The sequence below is a fragment of the Rhinichthys klamathensis genome, unplaced genomic scaffold (assembly GCF_029890125.1).
Source record: "Rhinichthys klamathensis goyatoka isolate OS25496 unplaced genomic scaffold, OSU_Roscu_1.1 h1tg000056l_1, whole genome shotgun sequence".
Taxonomy (NCBI): domain Eukaryota; kingdom Metazoa; phylum Chordata; class Actinopteri; order Cypriniformes; family Leuciscidae; genus Rhinichthys; species Rhinichthys klamathensis.
The window spans coordinates 3,283,287-3,304,051 of NW_026606601.1; the positions used below are offsets into that span (position 1 = coordinate 3,283,287).

At 38.3% G+C, this 20,765-nt stretch overlaps 1 protein-coding gene across 1 annotated transcript in view; it reads right to left on the reverse strand.

Annotated features, from left to right (window-relative positions):
• Nucleotides 1–20,765, reverse strand: part of diaph3 (diaphanous-related formin 3) — a 410,831-nt gene that overhangs the window by 315,897 nt on the left and 74,169 nt on the right. Inside the window, exon 4 of the mRNA XM_056248660.1 lies at nucleotides 15,638–15,742. Coding sequence (XP_056104635.1) covers nucleotides 15,638–15,742 — 105 coding nt within the window. The remainder of the gene's footprint in view (nucleotides 1–15,637; nucleotides 15,743–20,765) is intronic.

The following is a 20,765-nucleotide window of genomic DNA, read 5'->3' on the forward strand; positions in this document are numbered from 1 at the left end:
GTAGCATGTTTAGTTAGTCTCTATAAAATCCAATCTTCGTCCCCCATTTGTTAATTTACATTACATTTTGCTTTATGACGCATTATGACGTATTATAAGAATCTTGAAGATTATTTTCGTAAACACCCAATGAAATTAAACATTCAAGTACCCTGCTAGAAAACAAAGGGTTGTATAGGGTCGCATTGGCTCACACACCTCCAGAGGGTGTGACATCTTCACCCTTTAAAAATCACTGATCACAAGATCAGCGCTCTCTCTTGCGCTCTCTTGTCCTCTTAGCTCTTCTCTTGTCCTCTCTGGTCCTCTTAGCCTCTGGCTCTCTGACTCTCTTGGTCCTTGAGAAGTCATAACGTGAAGATGAGGCTGAACTAGAAGTCCCTCAAGGACTCCCGAGCTTGCGCCAGGCTGCGGCCTTGTCTTTCCATTCACCAAAGATCCTCCGACTACCACTGGTTCTCTCTCATCAAGACCCACATCAGCAAAGATCAACCGGAGCCTCAACAAATTGCATCAGGACAGTTTAATCCAAATGGCGACACATGCAAGTATCAACCTTAGTCTCATTATTTGATACATTAAGTATCCTTATCCCTTTTTAAGAAGGGCGTGTTAGAACTAAACTGATGGTTTGCTCAGGCTGTTGATCTGCTGAACATCAAACAATGCTATAACTTCTTGCTTTCCTGTATTCTGCTTCAGCTCTCTTTCCCTTGGTAAACTGTGTGTATGCATGTATGTATGGGTATGTTAGAGTACTTTAAATGTTTAGTCTAGTTAATAAAGTCTTTTTCATATCACACGTAAAGTTGTCCGTGTCTCAAGCTCATATCTGGAGTCACTTTAATCATAGATCTTGACTACCTGCTTTTAGTAGTACTTAGTCAGAAATACATTTTCCATACATTTCTATTAATTAATGAATAACCAATAGTGTTCACGGGATGAACCGAGTAATTGGTTGTAGTGTTAATGTAGCTACATCAAGTTAACCCGATTAACTGATCCAACTATTCATAATCAATTATAACAAGTTATGATTGTTTATTAATATTTCATAGAGCTAGTTCACTACACACGATACTAAGATATTTCTTCAAAAGTAGATCGTGGAGACATTTTAAATCACCCACGATCAAAAATCATCATATCGCACACCCCTAGCTGAACATCACCTAAAGCATCACATTAACATCTAGAAAGGCTACAGTCAACCCTGTAACAAAGACTGTATGATTTAGTGGTTCACAGTTCCTTTTTGTATTTTTAGTCAAAGAGCACTGTTTTGATGATACACATTTAATGGCACTGTCGAGGTGTCGATGAGTCGTGCCTATAAATGAACAAAGCTTTTGATTGACTGTCTGCCTAGTGCCTAACTCTCCTCACAGTATACAGAAAGCAACATTGTACAACTGCTACAAAAGCAAAAGGGGGTGAAAAACTGCATTATTTTGGGGAATATTCAACTAACAACCTGTGTTTGACAAAACATTGCAGTATTTTTTTTGTGCAAAGTTCTCTGCAAAAGGCTGCCCACAGTTATGCACTGGATGGTGTGATAAGGTCAAAGCACAATGGTCTTTTTCAATAGCCACAATCTTTTTAGAGGCACATTTTTTCCAAATCGAATTATGACCAATGTCACACGTTCACCTTCAGATCTTCAAATAGATGGAAAATAAATATTGAAAATATGACCTTCAGCCATGAATGTCTTTGAAATACTCTGTTTCCAAATCATCCTGGAACAACCATACAAAGTCTTTCAGTAGTACTGCGACAACATCCCCAACAATGTTAACTGCTCTAAGGTCTGTTTTAAGCCTCTAATACTTGGTATCTTTAGCTGAAAGAAAACAATGTACTTTAAGAACACTTTTATTTAACTCAACAGCTATGTCTGTGTTACATGGTTTGTATGCAGCCACAACTGACAGCTTGGCAGAAGCTCATTCTGAGAGTTTATTTGGTGTGCACCGGGTCAGACGGTGGTAGAGTGCAGGTAAGGATGCGTAGCTTGATGCAACAGTATTAGACATGCTAACATGGACAGAAACACTATGCAAGACACTAGATGCTGCTTAAACCCTTATTATTCAGTAACTATGTCTCCCAATTACTTTGACTTACACAAAACATCAACAATGGTACAGATACAAACGCTCTGTGTGGTTTATTAGCGTTGTCAATCATTACAGCCTTATTTGCAAGCACACACATACACAGACACAAAAGCTTTTTGGAGCCAGGAGACTGTTTACACTGATCTGTGTTTTAATGCCATGCCATTTTCCATGGCTATTTTCATGGCAAAAAAAACAGGCAAAAATATAATAAGATATACACAAAATATGCTAGCTTTTAATGATTATAACATGAATAGCATAACATGACGTTAATATTAAGTGACTTACAACTTAGGAACAGTATGGTTTTTGCTCTATTTCGTCAACGAAAATAGATCAAAACAAAATCACAGCTGAACCGCTGCTCATCTTCTAGCAAACATGGGTGTTTCGTTTATCAATTAATCTGCGTTTTAAAACAAATATAGTGAGTCAATGATTCAATGACCCATTCATAAAGACAGTCGCTTGCTTTGTTCCTGAATGAATCAGCTGTTTGAACTAATCGATTGAATGAATGATTCAGTGACAGTGACATGCCACCCCTATGGAGTTAATATTGTGCCATAATTAAAAAAACAAATCCAGCATTTTGCAAACAAACTCGATCTGCTTTACAAAGGAAAATTCGACTCACAAACAAACTCGATCTGCTTTGCAAAGGAAAATTCGACTCGCAAACAAACAAAAAGCAATGTGCAAGTTACAAAGGTCAATTTGAGCGAAAATGTAGTGGAGTAACACATATGCATTGTGTTTTGCGAATATAAATAAATGAGCCTAGATAATATTTCACAAATAAATACAAACTATCCTACAAATTGCATGTAACCTTTGAACAAATACCAAATCTAGTGCATACAAATGCATGTCTGTCTGTTATGATTGTGAGACACTTGGCTTTTTATGAGATCTCTCGGCTCGATTTTCTCACAAATGTGTCCAGGCATATTTTTTCACAAAAAAAAAAAAAGTCAAATAATCGCCTCATAATGGGAAGGTTAATTTCTGTCATTGATCAGAAGGTGCTCCTAAAAAGAAAAATGTACGCATAAAGCCCTGTATAGAACATAATATATCTTTTAGGGATGCACGATATAGGATTTTGGCCGATATTCGATATGCCGATATTTTCAAACTAATTTTGCCCGATGCCGATACCGATATATTATAAGTGCAAAAAAAGCTTATTAAAGCTTCTATTAATGTTCTCAGTCAAGAGCAGTGAGTGATTTCCTCTGTGTTTTGTTGTTTTATTAACATTAACGGGATAGTTCTCCCAAAAATTTAAATTGTCATCATTTACTCTCTCAAGTTTCTTTCTTCTGTTGAAATTATAAAAGTTATTTGGAAGAATGTGGCTAACCAAACAGTTGCTGTACTCCAGTGACTTCCATAGTATATTTAAGCACAAGAAAGAAATGAATCCAGGTTTGAAACAACATTAGATAGACAGAATTTTTATTTCTGGGTGCAGTATCTCTTTAAAGACAAGCGGCAGAATATTATTACTGTCTCTTTAAGAACTGCACGCGAGTAACGCGACGCGTCTAATATACACGCATTTGACAAGCAGATTTTCTCTGTTTGCTTTCACTTTAGACATAACCAACTTTGTTTATGTAAACCTTGTGTGTATTTGACAGTATCAGCGCAATAAGACTCGAAAGATTAGTCCAGTGTGCAGGCGCTGTGACAGGCTTTTAGTTCCTGTGAGCGTCGCGTGTACGCGCTCAGAAAAGCGGATGTTAGAACAGCGCATCAGCACGTGAATGATATGTTTACCTAGCAAGACTTTGACGCACATGCAAACAATGAACTTTTGTGAATTGCGGTGTCCCGTGAGTGTAACTCTACCTCTGCGTTTACATGTGATGTGATGTGAATGTACGTCGCGTTGTACAGTATGTTGAGATGAAGGCGCCAGAATTGAACTGATAGAATGCACGATACTATGATTTTTCTTCAAAAGCAGATCGTGGAGACATTTTAATCGTCCACGATCAAAAACCGTGAGACGCACACCCCTAGTTGGAAGTTTAAGTTGCTGGCGCTCATGCTTCGTTCACGGTCGTCACGTGCGCATAGGAAACACGCCACCCTATCGGCAAGACTCATCGGCAGAAATATTCATATCGGCCGATGCCGATGATGGTCATTTTAAGCTTTTATCGGCCGATACCGATGTTGTCCCGATATCATCGTGCATCCCTAATATCTTTGATACAAATAAAATGTAGTCTGACTGTTAAAAGTCTTTCCAAAACCATCAGCTTTACAAAAGCACAATTTCCTCAAGAAATTAAAACTACCACTGTCCAAGTTCAGCAAAAGAGCCCCAGACCATCATGCTCTGTGATCAGTGTTCAACAGTTGGTATCATGAAGATCCAACCTGCGTGACAAACCAAGTATTTTGATTCATCGGACTAGAACCTCCCAAACTTTTTTTGTCTGAGACCCCCTTTTTCCCAAGAAAATATTTTAGGGCCCCCCTTCACATTTAATGATATTATCGCTCCTGTAAGCTTGCAGCAAGGATGACAAAATATGTTTGTTTTTTTCAAACAAACGGCATGTTTATGCACAAATAATAGCCTATAATATTGAAAATACAATAACAAAAACATCAGTAGGCCCTTTGTAATTTAAAAACATAAGCCTAGGAGAAGCCTATAAATTGGCCCTATTTGAAATGCAAAAACAAAAATATTCACACTGGTGTGTAGGTAAATATAGGCTATTACTAAATAACTGTTGTCTGGGGCCTCAATACTTGCATGTTATTTGTGAGGCTTTATCAATGTGAGGCTTTATTTTTTAAGCTTTTGGCGCTATAGCGAGCGATAATAAATTTGCATTTATTAACAGAATAATGCGTCTTTCGGAAGAACATTGTAGCCGGAACTACTTCTCTCTGTGTACGACTATGACGAGTCATGCAGGTACTGGGCTACTCCGCATCGGCAGCGATCCGAACCAGTGTAAAATAGTCCCAATGTAAACACTTATTATAGGTGTACCATAGTGCTTCAGGATAAGACAAAAACACGGATTGGAAAATGGATTCATAATGAACTCGCTCATTATATACATTTTGTAAATTTTGAACAGAAAAAAGTTAAGGTCTTTTATTTAATGCTCATTGCTCAAACTTTTCAAAATATGACGCGACCCCCCACAGAGCTCGCTGAGGCCCCCTTGTGGGCCGCGACCCCCCTGTTGGGAACCGATGGACTAGAAAACTGATGGAAAGTATTAGGGATGCACGATGATATCGGGACAACATCGGTATCAGCCGATAAAAGCTTAAAATGACCATCATCGGCATCGGCCGATATGAATATTTCTGCCGATGAGTCTTGCCGATAGGGTGGCGTGTTTCCTATGCGCACGTGACGACCGTGAACGAAGCATGAGCGCCAGCAACTTAAACTTCCAACTAGGGGTGTGCGTCTCACGGTTTTTGATCGTGGACGATTAAAATGTCTCCACGATCTGCTTTTGAAGAAAAAATCATAGTATCGTGCATTCTATCAGTTCAATTCTGGCGCCTTCATCTCAACATACTGTACAACGCGACGTACAGCGCCGCCGCTCCCACCACGCGCATCACGCGCTGTGCGTAGGGCACCAAGTGCTGAGGGGGCACCAAAAATAGCCTAATGAAAAACCAATCATCAAACTTCTTGTTATAATCAGATTCAGCGCGTTCTTCCTCTTCATTCCGCAGCGGCGCCGAGCAGAGACAGAGAGCACGTCAGAAACACAGGACAGGGTGTGTGTGTGTGTTCATGTGTGTGTTCATCTGAGCCTCATTGGTCTGTCACTGCTCGTCAATGTCAGAATATTTGAGATGACCAATCAAATCAAAGTAGGCGGGCTTTATGTTCACAGACGCTGAGCGCGAATTTTAACAGTGCAACTCGACGCTTCAGTGTACGGTCAAGTGCGAGATAAGATGTAAGTAGCTAAACTTAACTTTATTTGACAGTTTTTTTAGGTCATAAATGTTAAACGAATGACAAAAAATAATTAGGCAAACTAATATAGTTTTGTCTAATTTCGCCATTTTGAACTGAAAATAGGCCTATGTAACATGTAGCCTAGTGTAATAGTTTAGGCTACTGTCATTGTGAGGGGACAAGAAACATGAACAAAGCCGTTTTCATCATGTTAGGCACAGGATTTATAATGAATGTGTACATATTGAGAATAAAATACAAATTGTAACCTTTAGTAAATTAAAAAAGCCAACTTTAGGAGGGGAAGAGACAGGGCAAGATAAAAACAAAGAGAAAAAGAGTGTGATGCTGATGAGGAGAGAAAAATAATCAGCTGCCCACTGACATGATTTTAAAGCTGTTGTTATCTATTTTTTTTTTATTTATTTTTTTATTTTTTTGCCTTCACAACATCTTAAAATGCACATCTGTAGTTCAGAAAAATCCCAAATTTCCCCCGAACACCCCTAACTAACCTGCCTCAAATTCGGGATCCCAGTGATTATAAAACCATTGCATGGTAATGAAACTAGTTAATAGTAAGCATTAGACCCTAATCTAAAGTGTTACTTTTTAGCTTTTTAATTTTTTTGTAAATCATACCCTCATTGGGGGCTTAGCCCCCTAAATGAAAAGGGCACCAAAATGGGCACCAAAATGGCTAGCAGCGGCACTGGCAAAGTACATTCACATCACATCACATGTAAACGCAGAGGTAGAGTTACCCTCACGGGACACTGCAATTCACAAAAGTTTATTGTTTGCATGTGCGTCAAAGTCTTGCTAGGTAAACATGTCATTCGCGTGCTGATGCGCTGTTCTAACATCCGCTTTTCTGAGCGCGTACACGCGACGCTCACAGGAACTAAAAGCCTGTCACAGCGCCTGCACACTGGACTAATCTTTCGAGTCTTATTGCGCTGATACTGTCAAATACACTCAAGGTTTACATAAACAAAGTTGGTTATGTCTAAAGTGAAAGCAAACAGAGAAAATCTGCTTGTCAAATGCGTGTATATTAGACGCGTCGCGTTACTCGTGTGCATTTCTTAAAGAGACAGTAATAATATTCTGCCGCTTGTCTTTAAAGAGATACTGCACCCAGAAATAAAAATTCTGTCTATCTAATGTTGTTTCAAACCTGGATTCATTTCTTTCTTGTGCTTAAATATACTATGGAAGTCACTGGAGTACAGCAACTGTTTGGTTAGCCACATTCTTCCAAATAACTTTTATAATTTCAACAGAAGAAAGAAACTTGAGAGAGTAAATGATGACAATTTAAATTTTTGGGAGAACTATCCCGTTAATGTTAATAAAACAACAAAACACAGAGGAAATCACTCACTGCTCTTGACTGAGAACATTAATAGAAGCTTTAATAAGCTTTTTTTGCACTTAAAAAAAATACAAATATATCGATATCGGTATCGGCATCGGGCAAAATTAGTTTGAAAATATCGGCATATCGAATATCGGCCAAAATCCTATATCGTGCATCCCTAGAAAGTATGTTCCCTGATACCATGCCTAAATATCAGGCTCACCAAGAGCTTGATTTTGGATTGGATTTTTTCCTGCATGTAACATTTGCCAACTCTATTGTTCCTTGCTACAATGAAGTGGTTGAATTCCAGAGCACATATCTGGAGCAGAACAAAAGACCAACCCTGCAAATGTGGGATATTTTTATTAGTCCCATCATCATCCCAAGTATTAAAACCCAATAATTATTTCATGACCAACAATTTTGTGCTATTTTGAGGACGACACAAAAGCGGAATGGAGAGGTTAATCTTTGTAATTACCAACCAAGGTATTATCCCACAAGGCAGACGGGGACGTAAGAAAATCTTTGATTCTGTTGATTCGTTACTTTCAGTAGCATTTCTCTAAATATGTGACACTCACATGAACAACGGATCATTAATAATGGAGGAAGGGATTATGATGGTGGTGATTAAAACATGTTTAGAGGTCACCCCCCGGTGCTGTTTCTTATCGCTTTCCTGTTCACAGCTCAAAAATGCAGTTGGTCTGTCACTAATGGACGTATACTGTGACTAATTAAGGGACGAGTGTTGGTCTGAGGGTGTCTCGGGTATGTATGCAATCTGTCTTTATTCATTAGCCATCAGAACACAATGAGTCAACTTCTTCCATTAGCTCACACTGACCATCATGTTCTGACCATCCAACATTGCATTAATCAGTCCCAACCATTCTAACTGCACACAGGCTTGAGTGGAGGCTTTTATATTTATCGTTTCTGGTCAAAGTAGCAGCTGTTTCACACAGCACCCTCCCCAGGGTTGAGCAAAATTCAGAATTAAAAAATTAGTTCCCTTTCAATTCATTACTTGGAATTGTGTGAGAAGTGAGACACATACACACATTATTTTAAATATTTAAGTTTATAAATATAAAATATCAAATAAATATGACGATGAAAATTATGAAATATATAGGCTAAACTAAATACAAATTTAGATCTATCAGTTTATCCATCAATTAGTCTGTCTATCCATCTGCCCACCTGTCCAGCTGCCAGTCTATCATCTATCCCAGTGTTTCCCGGCCTTTTTTAAGTCAAAGCCCCCTTTGAAAATGTAAAACAATGTGGCACCCTACATTAGTGTTGTCACGATACTGGAATTTAACTTCGATAAGATAACTTGAAAAGTATCAATATTCGATACCACGGGGAAGAACCGCCATATATTTAGGCTAATGTCATATATTTGTAATATTATCACATTTTTGTCCATCCATTGAAAGTCTAGGCAATCAATAATTTTTTCTGAACAGATCAATTTATATGACAGATTTTAATTTAGGATTTTATTCATATATAGACATAGCTCAATTATCATTCATTATAACTACTATCTCACCTAAATGTTTGCTAACTCCATGTATAGTGTTTTTACAATGGAGTAATTTTTGCTGCAGTAGAACAAGATAGCTTGATTTCAAACTTTGAATTGAATTTTTAAAAAGACAAGTAAAGAGTCAGTAATAAAATAAGAACAAATAAATTACTAATAATAGAAAAAATAAAATGGAATAAAGATACAAATGAAATAAATTGCTTTAAGTTTTTTGTAGGTCTAACAGTAGTAGGGCTATTCATGTAAGAAATACAACAGACACTGAATAAAGTAATTAAATGTAAAATAATCTGGGATCGTTTTTTTTGTAAAAATGTAGGCTATGCCTGTTCGTGTTCCGCTCAGAGCGTGCGCACAAAGCATCCTGTCAGTAGCAGATTCAGTTCCGTTTCGTGGCTTATTGTGCTTTCAATATTTCTTTTTAATATCAATCGCATCCCGCTCTTTACTATCTCATTTATCCATGTTCACCACCGAAGACCATTTGTGACCCAGGAAAACCCCTGAAAAGGTCTCTGCAGCAAAAGCAAAAGAACCCGGTGAAATGTTTTGATGTGTCTCTTGGCACAGCAAAGCACCAGATTCAATAAAATGATAGTTACTTTTTTCATATAGCCTACTTTTACATTTTCACTGCTGTTCTAAAAATAGTTTTCACCATTATCACAAACAAGCTACGTTGCTGCTTGAATCTGAGTGCAGGAGCTCAAGGATTTCTGTCGTCTGATCGCGCTCTTTGGCCTGTAAAACTTGAAATATATTATTATTCTTAACTTTTCTTTTCATTAACTTCGGTAAATACAAAAAAAGAATTGTAATTGGTTGCTTTTTCTACAGAAAGCTGATCTCTATTGATGTGTCCATTTTTTTATCAATCATTTATTGGTAAAGGGTGTGAGATCTGGAGCCATAGTGTGCCAGGTGGGGCTTGCGAGCCATGGGTTCCCGACCGCAGCTCTATTGTATTTATTTGTGCTATCGCTTGTAGTTCAATTTTTTGTTCTTATTTTCTTTATTTTAATTTGAAAGTATTCCTTATTTTTCCTGAACATAGCACATATCAAATCGTACCAAAACCATGACCCTGACCCTAAAACCATGATACAAACTGAACCACTACACCCAACTATTCATTTATCCACCCATCCCCCTAATCTATCTATCATCCAATCCATCCACCTAATCTATCCACCCAATCTATCTACTGTATACTGTATTCCTTCTACTTAGTACCTACCCATCCATCAATAACAATTTCATGAATTAACTTTAGTTCACTGAATTGACTTTCAATTTGACTGCACTGACACTATTGTATGAAAACAATTAAGCTGGATGATGACCTCACTGTTTGCATTTTAAATGCCACACTGTCCATCACACCGATATACTACTTGCATTTGAACATCAGGGATTTGTTGTTTGCAGTAGGGGTGCTGCATCCTGAATCCTGACTAAATTAAATACATAGGCTATTAATTCAGATTTCTTACAATTAAAGCTAGCCTATCTTTTGTTGTTTTGACGACAACATTAATGACAGACACGTATGGCTGCTGTCACTTTTAGAGCTAGTGCACGGATCCTGTTTTCATTATACTGTCCGTTACACTGTCTTATGCGTTTTATGCTTATCTAAGGACATAACCGAATGCGTTTACGAGTATAACCAAGCCAATTGTGCGTGTTTTTTCCCGTTAAAAACGATATATAAAACGAAACATAACTTTTGTTACTCGCAAGCTGTTTGTGAGGATACTTTACTCTACTGTATGTATACACACAGAGAAAAACATCTGAGAGCACGCAAGTACTGGATAGTTTGAGAGAGAGAGAGAGAGAGAGAGAGAGAGAGAGAGAGAGAGAGAGAGAGAGAGAGAGAGAGAGAGAGAGAGAGAGAGAGAGAGAGAGAGAGAGAGAGAGAGAGAGAGAGAGAGAGAGAGAGAGAGAGAGAGAACCGCTGGGTTTGTGAAATTGCATCTCGGAGAAAGTTTTAAAATTTTGATTAAAGTGATTGATTTGATTTTATAATCTGTGTGGATTCATTTAGGCTACTTATACAATCTGCATGCTAAAGTGAATCAATGTTTGCGGGGGAATTTCCCACATTATAAGTGGTAGACCTGCGGGAATGTTAAATAGTCATCCGAGGCTGACATGCTGCTTTTACTCGACAGTGTTGTTGATGTGCACGCTAGGGAACGTAAATGCGCCATACGTCATCACGTCGCTATATCATTGCTATCGCGATATTACACTTTTTTTATTATGTAAAAATGTATACCACCGTTATCGTGGACGGTATGATATGGCACACCCTTAGTTTCAAGCTCCTAATATTCCTTAATGAGCACTAATCAAGACCTAATGACAATGCATCAATTCCAAAAGAGCAAAAGCTTTGAGTATGAACATTCATTCAAGGTACAGCGAATGGTAATTATACCCACACTCTATGCTGGCAATGGCAAGGTGAATGTTTTAAAAGGTGAATGTTGTTAACAGAGAGGGAGAGGATCCAATGCCAGAATCTATAGTTTCAATTACCAAGCGAGACGAAGGAGCAGAGCCAACAGGAAAGGCTTCACTGAAAGGCAATTATTCGTCAAGAACACGGACAGGGGGGTAAACAACCAAGCCTGAATGTCAAAAGACAAGAGATGGAGAGAGTGAGAGATGAAGGAGGGCAGGAGCATGCGGGTGCATGATAGAGAGAGAAAGAAACTCCAGGACATTTTCCACATATAAAGTAATGTCCATCCATCAAACTAGTCAAGGTAGTGTGAGAAGAAGCTTATTTGAGTATGAAAAGGGAAATTTCGAAAACACCAATACATCACTGTCTGTTCTGGCCAATAGATTCAATTTTTATAAAGGATTTTCAATATATTTTATGTATAACCCAAGAAGAAAGGATGTTCAAATCCCTATACATTTTCAAAATCAAGTAGTCGGTGGGTTCCTTGAGCGAACAGGCAGTCTAAACTGAAGCCCAGGATAATAAGGCTGGTTTTCAGATACACCTCACCCCAATTACTTGATTAAATGGTTTAAATTTGCTAGTGGTTTTTCAACCTTCATTTTTAACCTCACATATAAGGTTGTAGATCTTTTTTTAAGTCTACTATTTTTTTTAAGTCTGGGAATGCAAGGTAACAAGTATTCCTATAAATGTTTAATAGTATTCCTTTTCAAAAGCCTAATTTCTGTCAAACACCTTTATTGCCTTCAAAAGGTTTGGCCACCAGCGTACACTAAAAATAAAGATAAAGGTAAAAATAAAGATAAAGGTTCCTTTATTTATTAGGGGTTTTCACAGCGATGCCATTGAAGAACTACTTTTGATTCCTTAAAGAACTTCAAACTTTCAGTGAACAGTTCTTAAAATAACTATTTTCTTAGTGAAGAACATAATCTAAAGAATCTTTTTTTCCACTATAGAGAACCTTTATGTGCAATTGAAAGGTTCCATAGATGTTAAAGGTTCTTCATGGAACCATCAATGCCAATAAAGAACCATTATTTTTACTATGGAGTGTAAATCAAGATGGATAAGCGTCATGTTATTTATTTGGAAGAATTAAAATGTTGGATCGTTTATTTAGGTCATTTTATCTGAGAAAATTCAAGTTTCCAATACATTGGGAGTTTTATCATGATTGTCCAAGGTCAATGAGTTTCAGCACTCTAAATGTAGAAAAAGAAAGCTGATTGGAGAAAAACCACAAGTCCTGACCAGCCACTCCAGATAGCAAATACAATTCAAATTGAATCATCCTGAAATCTCCAAGCACTCCAAAATAATTAAATTCTCAGCGGAAAGAGGGGAGCAGCATTATAATTAAACTCCCTTGTTCTTGTTTCTCTTCCACCATTCGTAGGCCCTGTAAACGAACACAAAGCTAACCGACAGGAGGATTAGATTGGGGAATTAATTTCTGCAGAAAAACATGCATTTTTTATCCATCTAGCCTGAATCCTGCATATAGTGTTTCCACTTGTGTGTAGCTATATCGTGCAGTGGAAGAACTGGAGGATTTGTTGAACACGCTCAATTCTAAGACGTGTACACTTGTCAGTCTGTCTCACCAACACATCGGGACTTAAAAACAGACAAACAATCCTCTAAGCAGCATGGCTTAAAACTCAGAAATTAATCTAATGCAGAGAGCTCCAATCAGCATGTATAAGGAAGAATGCTTGGGCAAATAACTCCCACCTGTAGTTTTTGATGAGCACCTGATGCTTTTTTGTTTCCAAAGCTAATCTAGCAAACTCTAATTAATTAATCAATCAGCAAGTTGATTAACATACAAGCCGAATTGGGTATACAATGTTAATACATGTTAAAGGGGACATATCATGAAAATCGGACATTTTCCGTGTTTAGGTGTTATAATCGGTTCCCCGGTGCATCTACCAACACAGAAAACGTGAAAAGTGACAACCCAGTAACTTTGTTTTGGTAAGCCTTTCTCTGCAAGCATGTAAAAAAATAAGCCAATCAGATTTCGCTCCTCTTCCGACGTAGGAAGGGGATCTTATTATAATATTTTCCACCCCTTAATCTGCGCGTTTCCACCCACGGCACCGCCATTTGGTTTTCGCAAGCGACAACAGTGTTACCAGTTCTAACACAATGGCAAAAGTTCAAGCAAAGCATGAAAAATGTTCTGTCGTTAGTTGGCTTCACAGACGCAACTTGTGTAAAAGTTAAACATGATGGTAGAGGTACATGCAAGTCGATGTAACTCCACAACAACTACATAAATTTATCCACTAACCATTCAGAAACGTTCATGTGCGTTTAAAAGTTGCAACCTCTTCTTGGAGTCTCTCCGTAAGGCTGCACTGCTACTGGTTATTTCTGAGATTTCGGATGAGTGACATTTGCGTGTTTTGTAATTGTATCCAAAGCTTGTGTAAAGGATCGGCCCTCTTCTGAACGGGGGCGGGGAGTAGCAGCTCATTTAAAAGGCACACACAAAAACGGCACGTTTTTGCTTAAAATCCAAAAAGGGGGCAATTTTAGCCTGGGAAAACCCAGACAACTTCCAGCAAATTTAGATTTGCTCTGCAAGTTAGTCTGGCAAAGAGCTCATTCAAGCCCATTTCTGATCCGTCGAAATCGCAGCACCAATCAGAAACGTTGGGGTGAGCTTTACACGATGACGACAGCACAGTGACGGTGAAGCAGATTTTGTACATTTACAAAGATGGATCCTGCCGTGGAACTAGGGGTGTGACGGTTATAGGCGTCTGAGGATGACTGACTTCAAGCCGAATCTGCCCGAGCATGTAACTGTTACGTCTCACCGCACCGGCACGCAATTTGCGCCTCTAAATGGCAAAGTTCATTGCAAAGTTTTTTTTGTTAAGGTTTTGTTTACTGTGTGTGATTTATTTAATGGAAAGCACATTCACTTCTAGTTGTCTTGCTGTTAATTTTAAATAAACGTAGAGCAAGTAGCTAATCAGTGTCTGCTCGTTTATTCAAACTAAGTTGTTCTATAACAGACGAACGTCGCTCTGCATACGTCATCTCCTTCATCGCTCTGATTGGTTTTAGGTCTATCCAATTGCGCCCAGAGGCATTTGAGCTACGTCCGTTGGTGACGCCCCTTTGGAAATGATTTGTCTATGAAGCTTTGCCAGACCATAACTCAGTTACAACTGAGAATGGTCTGGTTTTAACCAGGCTAGGGCAATTTCTCAAGCTATAATAAATGATCTGGGGGGTATTTTGAGTTGAAATTTCAGACACATTCTGGGGACACCATAGTTTTATTTATACATCTTGTGAAAAGGGGCATGTCGTCACCTTTAAAGAAGGACTATTAAAAAAAAAACTTCTCCCTCCTTTTAAAGCCATTACAGATTAATTGTTTTGGCATCACTGAGAAGCCAAACTTTCATATTAAAACAAAGGAGGAGGAGGATTTATATGAATGTCTGTTTTTATTACTCAACAGCATTTCTTCTTCCTCCAGTATTCTAGCATAAAAACTCCAGGCTATTTGTAGAAAAGTGAAATGGTGAATTACACATTGGGAGATGATGTAAAATCACATCTTGCCATCCTTTACCACAGAAAAATGAGTTCATAAGTATACATGAGGAGACTCAACACCTCCCTCTCACCTCAGGACAAGAGAACAAAAGAGACAAACTAAAATGAGGGCAATCATCTCCGATAAATACAGTCTTTAGCCTGTCAATGTCATCATAAGAGGCCTGCAGTTACAGATATTTTCATCAGGGCAAACCCACGAGTACAATAAACTCACACACAGTCAGCACAGGCACACAACAACAAATTAACACAGACATACATGCACATGGTGTCTCTGTGGTGGTCCTGTACCTTAGCTTATTATTTTGTTGTTTTACAAAGACACTGAGGCATTTGACATGGTATCGAGTAACTGATTGGAGCAGTCTGTGACGTGACCTCCTATGGCCTTTAGGTCAAACTCCGTCTTATTCAGTATCAGGGTTAATTATAGAAATCCATTATGAAGCAAAAGGAAGCTCGAAGGAATCAAATGTATTTACTGCTCATGCTTTCAAGTTTATATGTTAGTCTGTGTGGCTACAATTATTCTTTGACTTACGGTTTTTGCAGCTGTGATGACGTACTGAAGGACCATCTCCCTTTTTGTGCACAAATCCTTCTCTCTGAGTGGTGCCTTCTTCTCTTCATTAAGATTCATATCCTCCTGAAAATACAAACCACATACAAGAGAAGGAAAATATCAAGTAAAAACATCAAGTCCTTCAGTATTGTGACCTGCTTTATGAGAATCTCCATCATTACAAGCGACGAAACATTTGATCCAAACAAAAGAGACAAATGAATCATATACTGATATCTACATATTTCTGCTCAAAAGAAAAATAGTACTGGAGATGCTGGTTGTTAACTTAGCAGAGAAGAGTAAAGAGCTCTCACATCTTTCAATCCTCACATGAATCAAACCATGCCTAACACCTGTTCTTTTTGAAACTGCAAATAAATGAAACCGCAGGATGTCAACCTCTACTCGTGAATCCATCAGGCAGATACGACATTAAGAAAAAGGAGATGAAAATGACATAAACAAAGAAAGACTGATAATACTTCAATGTCTTAAACATATCAAAGGAAAAAGGAATATAAAATTGTACTGTAAATAAATATACATGTACTGACAATATATAGATGTAAAACACGTACTACTTGTAAATAGGTTAATTTGTTCCAAAAGTGTTAAGAACTATGTCAGCTGGCTATCGCTATTTTTTGTGGAAGCATTTTTTCCCCCCACCAAAACGGTTGTGATCATTTCAGAGCATCAGATAGGTATGTGTAGTTTTTACATTTAGTGAAAGTCCTTTATAATTTAATTGGTTTAAACGAACAAGCAATTTTGCTACGCTGGGTCTCTGAAAGCTAAAACTGAATTTAAAAATCTGCCCTGGTTTTTAAAGGAAGTCATCAAGTGTTTTTGATTAAACACTTTAAAATTTAATTTTTTTTTTTTTTTTTTTTTTTTTGCTAAACTGGTATTATAAACATCTGTTGTCTATGTGAACACATTTCTGTGTGCAACTTTGTGAGACCTTTTAAAGATTAGTACCTAGCACTGATTGATGAAGTCATGAATTATGTATTAGAAAAATTTAATGAGCCAATTTCTGAAAAGATTAGAAATTAACAGTGAAACAAAAATGAGCATGTTCATAAATCTGAACCTGTTGTACCGCTAAGACAGACATTGGCAGATATACTTGGCAATTTTACTTCCAAGATTACTGAAGCAACACGTCCTGTGCCATAAGAAAACTAGTGCACTGCACTTCTCAAACTCACCATCTCTGACAGAGAAAGAGAAAAGAACTAGCGTGTATCTGTGGACAGTTTACAACTACCATCAAAAGATAAAAAGGGCATGGAAATCTCAAGGCAAAAGACAGAACAATAAAATCGATAAGGGAGAGAAGGAAAGAAAGAGATGGAGGTAGATGAGAGAGAAAAACAATAACAGCTGCATACGATGTTGAGTGCAACGTTCCTAGTGTCCTCCAATCTTATTTCCCTTTCCCCACAGCGTCTCTCCCTTTCATCCCTTTCCGGAGAGGATAGATCAGCAGAGCCGTTTAAGATTTCACTCATGGGTTCGCAAGCGTGATGCAGTCCTCGTGTGTCAGAACGAGAGAAAGAGAGGAGGATGCTGGGATAGGTGCGGATTGGGCGTAGAGCGAAAAGGCATCCATTACCACTGTTGGCCCTGTCACCTCTGCTGGCATGCTCATGTATCCAAACCCGTACTTGCCATGACTAATGACTGCGTCTCCGCCCGCGTTATCCACACTCTTCCTTCTCTACCCAGCAGTGGCTGCTCCTGTCACTCAATCCTGCGCTTGGAGACGCAGCTCAACCACTAACACTACCTCCACTCTTAGAAAGGGCAGAGACAGGGACCTCCGTACGATAGCGCTCAGGCAATGGGGGACTGAGCAATGTTTTAAAATGATACTTGAGAGAAATTGGATGAAATAGATAGATGTGAGTTAAATGACAAAACTGCAATCAGTTAACTTTCGACAGCTCCATAATTGTGTATAAAGTCTAAACAAAAGTTTTTAAAGATTTTTTACTTCATATAAGAAACCTGAGCGTGAGGGTGAGATTACCATAGAATATTCCACCGCTACACTCACATTCGCCTAAACTATCGTTTTGCTGTTTTTATAAAAAAAAATTAAAAACATTATAAACTAATGTAAAAGTCTGCTCTGCTCATCCAGCACGAGTTGCTGTTGCAATCAATGCAGCACGAATCACAGTTCACTGATCGCGTGACGATGGCGGAGGATTCGTTGCGCAACATAGACTAAACGTCTGATAAATGTCTTATCTTGTAGAATGCACGCTCAGCACCGCTGCTCCCTATACACAGAGTACGCGCGATCACGAATTTGAAAATAAAACACAAGCTCCCTGATGTGCATTGCACACAAATTAGGCTGCATACATACAATAGTCCGTCTCCCAATACCCATCTCTGGACTGTTTATTTGCGGCTATGGTCTCTGTTTGCACTTCGAATATAGAGAGTACTGTAATGTCTTAAGGACAACAGACAAGGGAGGCTCTGTTTCTGAACTTATAATCGGAACGCAAGAACAACTGTAGAGACAAACACACCAGCCTCGTTTCTCTCTACCCGGCCTTTTCCGAACTCACCGCATTAACCCTATAACTGCCGGTGCAAAATAAAACAGCAATTTCAAAACAATTATAAAGAGTCTGTGTGCTAACTTTGATTATGGTTGCACTTGCACTTATTGTTTGCACTTAAGACTTCAAGGAGTTCAGTTAGGAGGTCACACACAGCCTCAATCAGAAATCAGCTCTTAAATGTACAATAAGGTCTGAAGTTGACTAATGTGAAATCATACAGGAGAAAAGCCAGTCAATAAAAAACTTTTACAGTGCTTGTATATTTTCTTTTAATGCATTTGATAATTCATACTCATAAAGTACACCTGAACCAACATGCATTAGAAGATTATTAGTTAAAACATTGCAAAATGCACCTGCATACTATTTTTCCAGTCATGAATTTTGTCAGAGGATTTCTGAAAAATTGTGCAAAAATCTCGTCTCATCTCGTTCTCGTGAACCCAATCTCGTGTCTTGTCTCGTCTCGTGAGATAAGCGTCTCGTCACACCCCTATATATATGTATGTATGTGTGTGTGTGTGTGTGTGTATATATATATATTAGGGGTGGAGCCGAACCCGAATACGGTATTCGGAAAGGCACAAATAACGTGTTTTTTACGAATACTTATTTCGAACAAATGCTTTTAAAAAAAATTGTATTCGGGAACAAGAAAAACTTTATATCAAAAAGCTGCGTTTCCTCACGAGGCCTCAGTGCATGCACGGATGAGTGAGTGAGTGAGTGAGTGACGTTCAGGAAGAGGTGACTGACACAGGCTGCTCCACACAGCAACAGACATAAAATTTACGCTCGGCTGAGCGAAAAAAACACTTAACTGCATCACTATTTTTGTTGAATAGATTTTTATACCTTAACTGGGTTCCGGAGGCAGTTTATAACTTTCGGGAAGCGGAGTTTGATCGGGAGATTATTCTATTACGCTGCATTATTGACATCTGCAGTCGGATGCTCTCATGTTCGCTCTGTTTACGTAGACTGTTAGCTCGGTTGTTTTTATTACATGGCTTGGTTGAATTCTAATGTAGAATGCGGTCTGTTATTTCTTAATAACAGACCGCTGCTAAGTATAACACACCGTTGCCATGAAAAACAGAGCGTTGCCATGGATTCTAAACGTAGAGACGGAACGGACTATTTTCTTTAGCGGAAGCAATACAATCGTTTTTAAATCAATAAACTCCTTTTTAGATCAATATTTTGAGTCAAATTATTGATTTATTTGGTAGGTAGCCATGTAATAAGCGGGATAATGTATAGCGAGGCGGTTGTTATAACGAATACAACCCCTTCAAGCTGATTCAAGACCCCTCCGTTTCGCGTCGGGCTCATAATCAACGCTATAAGTTACATTATCCCTTATTACTTATTCTGTCTGTTCAGCGTCCTCCAACAAGGACGGGTGGTGGTGGGGTTCATAATGTTCACAATGGTATTTTATTCGTTGTTGGTTTAACCATGGATGAGGTAATGCTGTTATGTTATTTTCTTTTCAATGACGTACTTGTTACATGTTGCTGGATTTATAGAAAAACATCAACGAATATTGCATATCCATAATTATTATAATGGATATAATTAAAGAATACTTACACTATAACGTAAATTAGAAGTGTAATGCAAAAAAACTGGATTTTACGCCTATTTTGAATTTTACTCTAATACAAATACAAATACTTTTCCCCCCTCAACAAATACAAATACAGATACAAATACCGGCTGCTTTGCACACCCCTAATATATATATATATATATATATATATATATTAGTATATTTAAGCAACATTTGTGAGGACATCGTTGCTAATTTATTATCTATGCCGTTTTCAAGATTAACTTTTAAATAAAAGCTGGAGTTAATCAAGTAAAACCTACACCAGAGCTTAATTTGGTGAAGAAAGCCAAAGCTTTTGAAAACATTTTAACTCCAGAAATGATAAGCTATACCCCTGGATGACATCATCACACAAGAAGCTAAAGCTTTACTGCTTCAATTGTTTGCTGTTTGTAGCCTGGTTAAAACCAGACCATTCTCAGTTGTAACTGAGTTATGGTCTGGCAAAGCTTCATAGACAAATCATTTCCAAAGGAGCGTCACCAACGGACGTAGCTCAAATGCCTCTGGGCGCAATTGGATAGACCTAAAACCAATCAGAGCGATGAAGGAGATGACGTATGCAGAGCGACGTTCGTCTGTTATAGAACAACTTAGTTTAAATAAACGAGCAGACACTGATTAGCTACTTGCTCTACGTTTATTTAAAATTAACAGCAAGACAACTAGAAGTGAATGTGCTTTCCATTAAATAAATCACACACAGTAAACAAAAGTTTAACAAAAAAAACTTTGCAATGAACTTTGCAATTTAGACGCATAAACTGGGTGCCGGTGCGATGAGATCGTACATGCTCGGGCAGATTCGGCTTGAAGTCCTCGGACGCGGCGCTGCGCACGCTGTTACAAAAGAATCCGTGCACACAGCCAAGTGAAATGGGGTCTTGCCGGTCTTGCG